Here is a 1,389-nt window from a genome sequence, read left to right as displayed (position 1 = left end):
TACGCCGTCAAGTGGGATGGCTACGCCTGTCCGACGTGGGAAGCAGAAGAGGACCTCTTCAGTTACGGCCAATTGATGGCCGAGCATGACGAGACTTGCCAGTGCGCGCCAGGCCTTGGGAGTGGCCGCCGACACAATGAGTGGACCGGACGAGGTCGGCGAAAAGCGGGTTCAGTCACGCCGCTTGTTGATTTGCGGCCGACAGATGTAGACTCAACGGTAGTGAACTAGGTCGGATGAGTGAGCAAACCTTCTGGCACTCTGAGCCATCGATCAACTTGTGCCGTTACGTGGAGCGACCAGATATGGTGCACTGCCTGAAGTGATTCTGGGGCCGCTGATCTGGCTCTGACACGACCAGGGGTGCGCTGTCAAATCCAGAACGAGCTCCCTTTTGATTACAGTGCACACACACCCCAGATCGAAGAGCGGCTTCTGGGGCATGCAAAGATCCACTGATCCAGCAGCAACGTTGCCGCGAAGTCCCAAAAGAATATTTGTAGCTATGCACATATGGGCTGAAATGTAGTGTTACAACGTCCCATCGAGATACTGTTCGAAAAGAGCATTTCCACTTCCGAGGCATTGCCAGCCAACTAAAATGTCCCCAAAGTCTTTGCGTTCATTCGACGTCGTGAGTGAATGGGTTTCTTCCATGTCGCCCCACATGGAGCGACCGGCGCCTCCCAAGACTGGCCCTCAAGTGACGTTCCGCCCCCCGCTTGTCTCGAAGGGACGAACGAAGCAAATCCAACCCCGCACCACCAACAGCGACCAACCGTTATCTCGTCAATCTGCGGCAGGGGCTCGCCAGGCTTCAAACGCCGCATTCTGCAACAGAAAACGTCAAATAGGGCGTCTCAAGAAACCTGCCAGAGCAAAGTTTGAGCAGCACGGTTCCAGTCGCAGTGTCGATACGTGCACCATGATCGAAGCGGACGAAATGACAGAACGGGAAGGCTCCACTGAAGCCAGCACGCCAGCTGCGGAACCTCTTCAATTTATCCGTCGTGTGGACTTGGACGGCACGGCGGCCGGTCGTTCTTTGATTGGAAGCATGTTGAAGAAGTTCTGATCTGTCAGGGGAGATGGGAGCACGGCTGCGAGCGCGGACAGAGGATGGGAACATTGGTGTGAATTACGGTGTCATATTGTCATGTTGTCACGAGTTGTGGCAGGCATCAATGGGTATAGGATGTGGAACAAGAGGCTTGTATTGAATCAAGAAGAATGCGAAGAAGAACGAAAATTCTATGATCAGGACGAAAGTGAGAACCACCTGATAATGCATTTTACAGGCCGATCGTGGAAAAGTGACCCTGTTCCCGATTCGTGATGTATTTTGAATTTGGATACTACATGTAGATGAAGAACGCCACGACCTGCGGG

General features: G+C 53.3%; 1 protein-coding gene across 1 annotated transcript; it reads left to right on the top strand.

Annotated features, from left to right (window-relative positions):
• Window positions 1–601: 601 nt before the first annotated feature.
• On the top strand, window positions 602–1,075 carry CTAM01_17325 (uncharacterized protein; the record flags this gene model as incomplete). Its single annotated transcript, XM_060533310.1, has 1 exon — window positions 602–1,075. One exon carries the CDS (start codon window positions 602–604, stop codon window positions 1,073–1,075), a length of 474 nt encoding a protein of 157 aa, XP_060372112.1.
• Window positions 1,076–1,389: the final 314 nt, after the last annotated feature.

This window comes from Colletotrichum tamarilloi, assembly GCF_030869305.1.
Source record: "Colletotrichum tamarilloi strain Tom-12 chromosome Unknown Scaffold_506.1, whole genome shotgun sequence".
Classification (NCBI taxonomy): Eukaryota; Fungi; Ascomycota; class Sordariomycetes; order Glomerellales; family Glomerellaceae; genus Colletotrichum; species Colletotrichum tamarilloi.
This window is presented reverse-complemented; position numbering and strand designations above follow the sequence as displayed.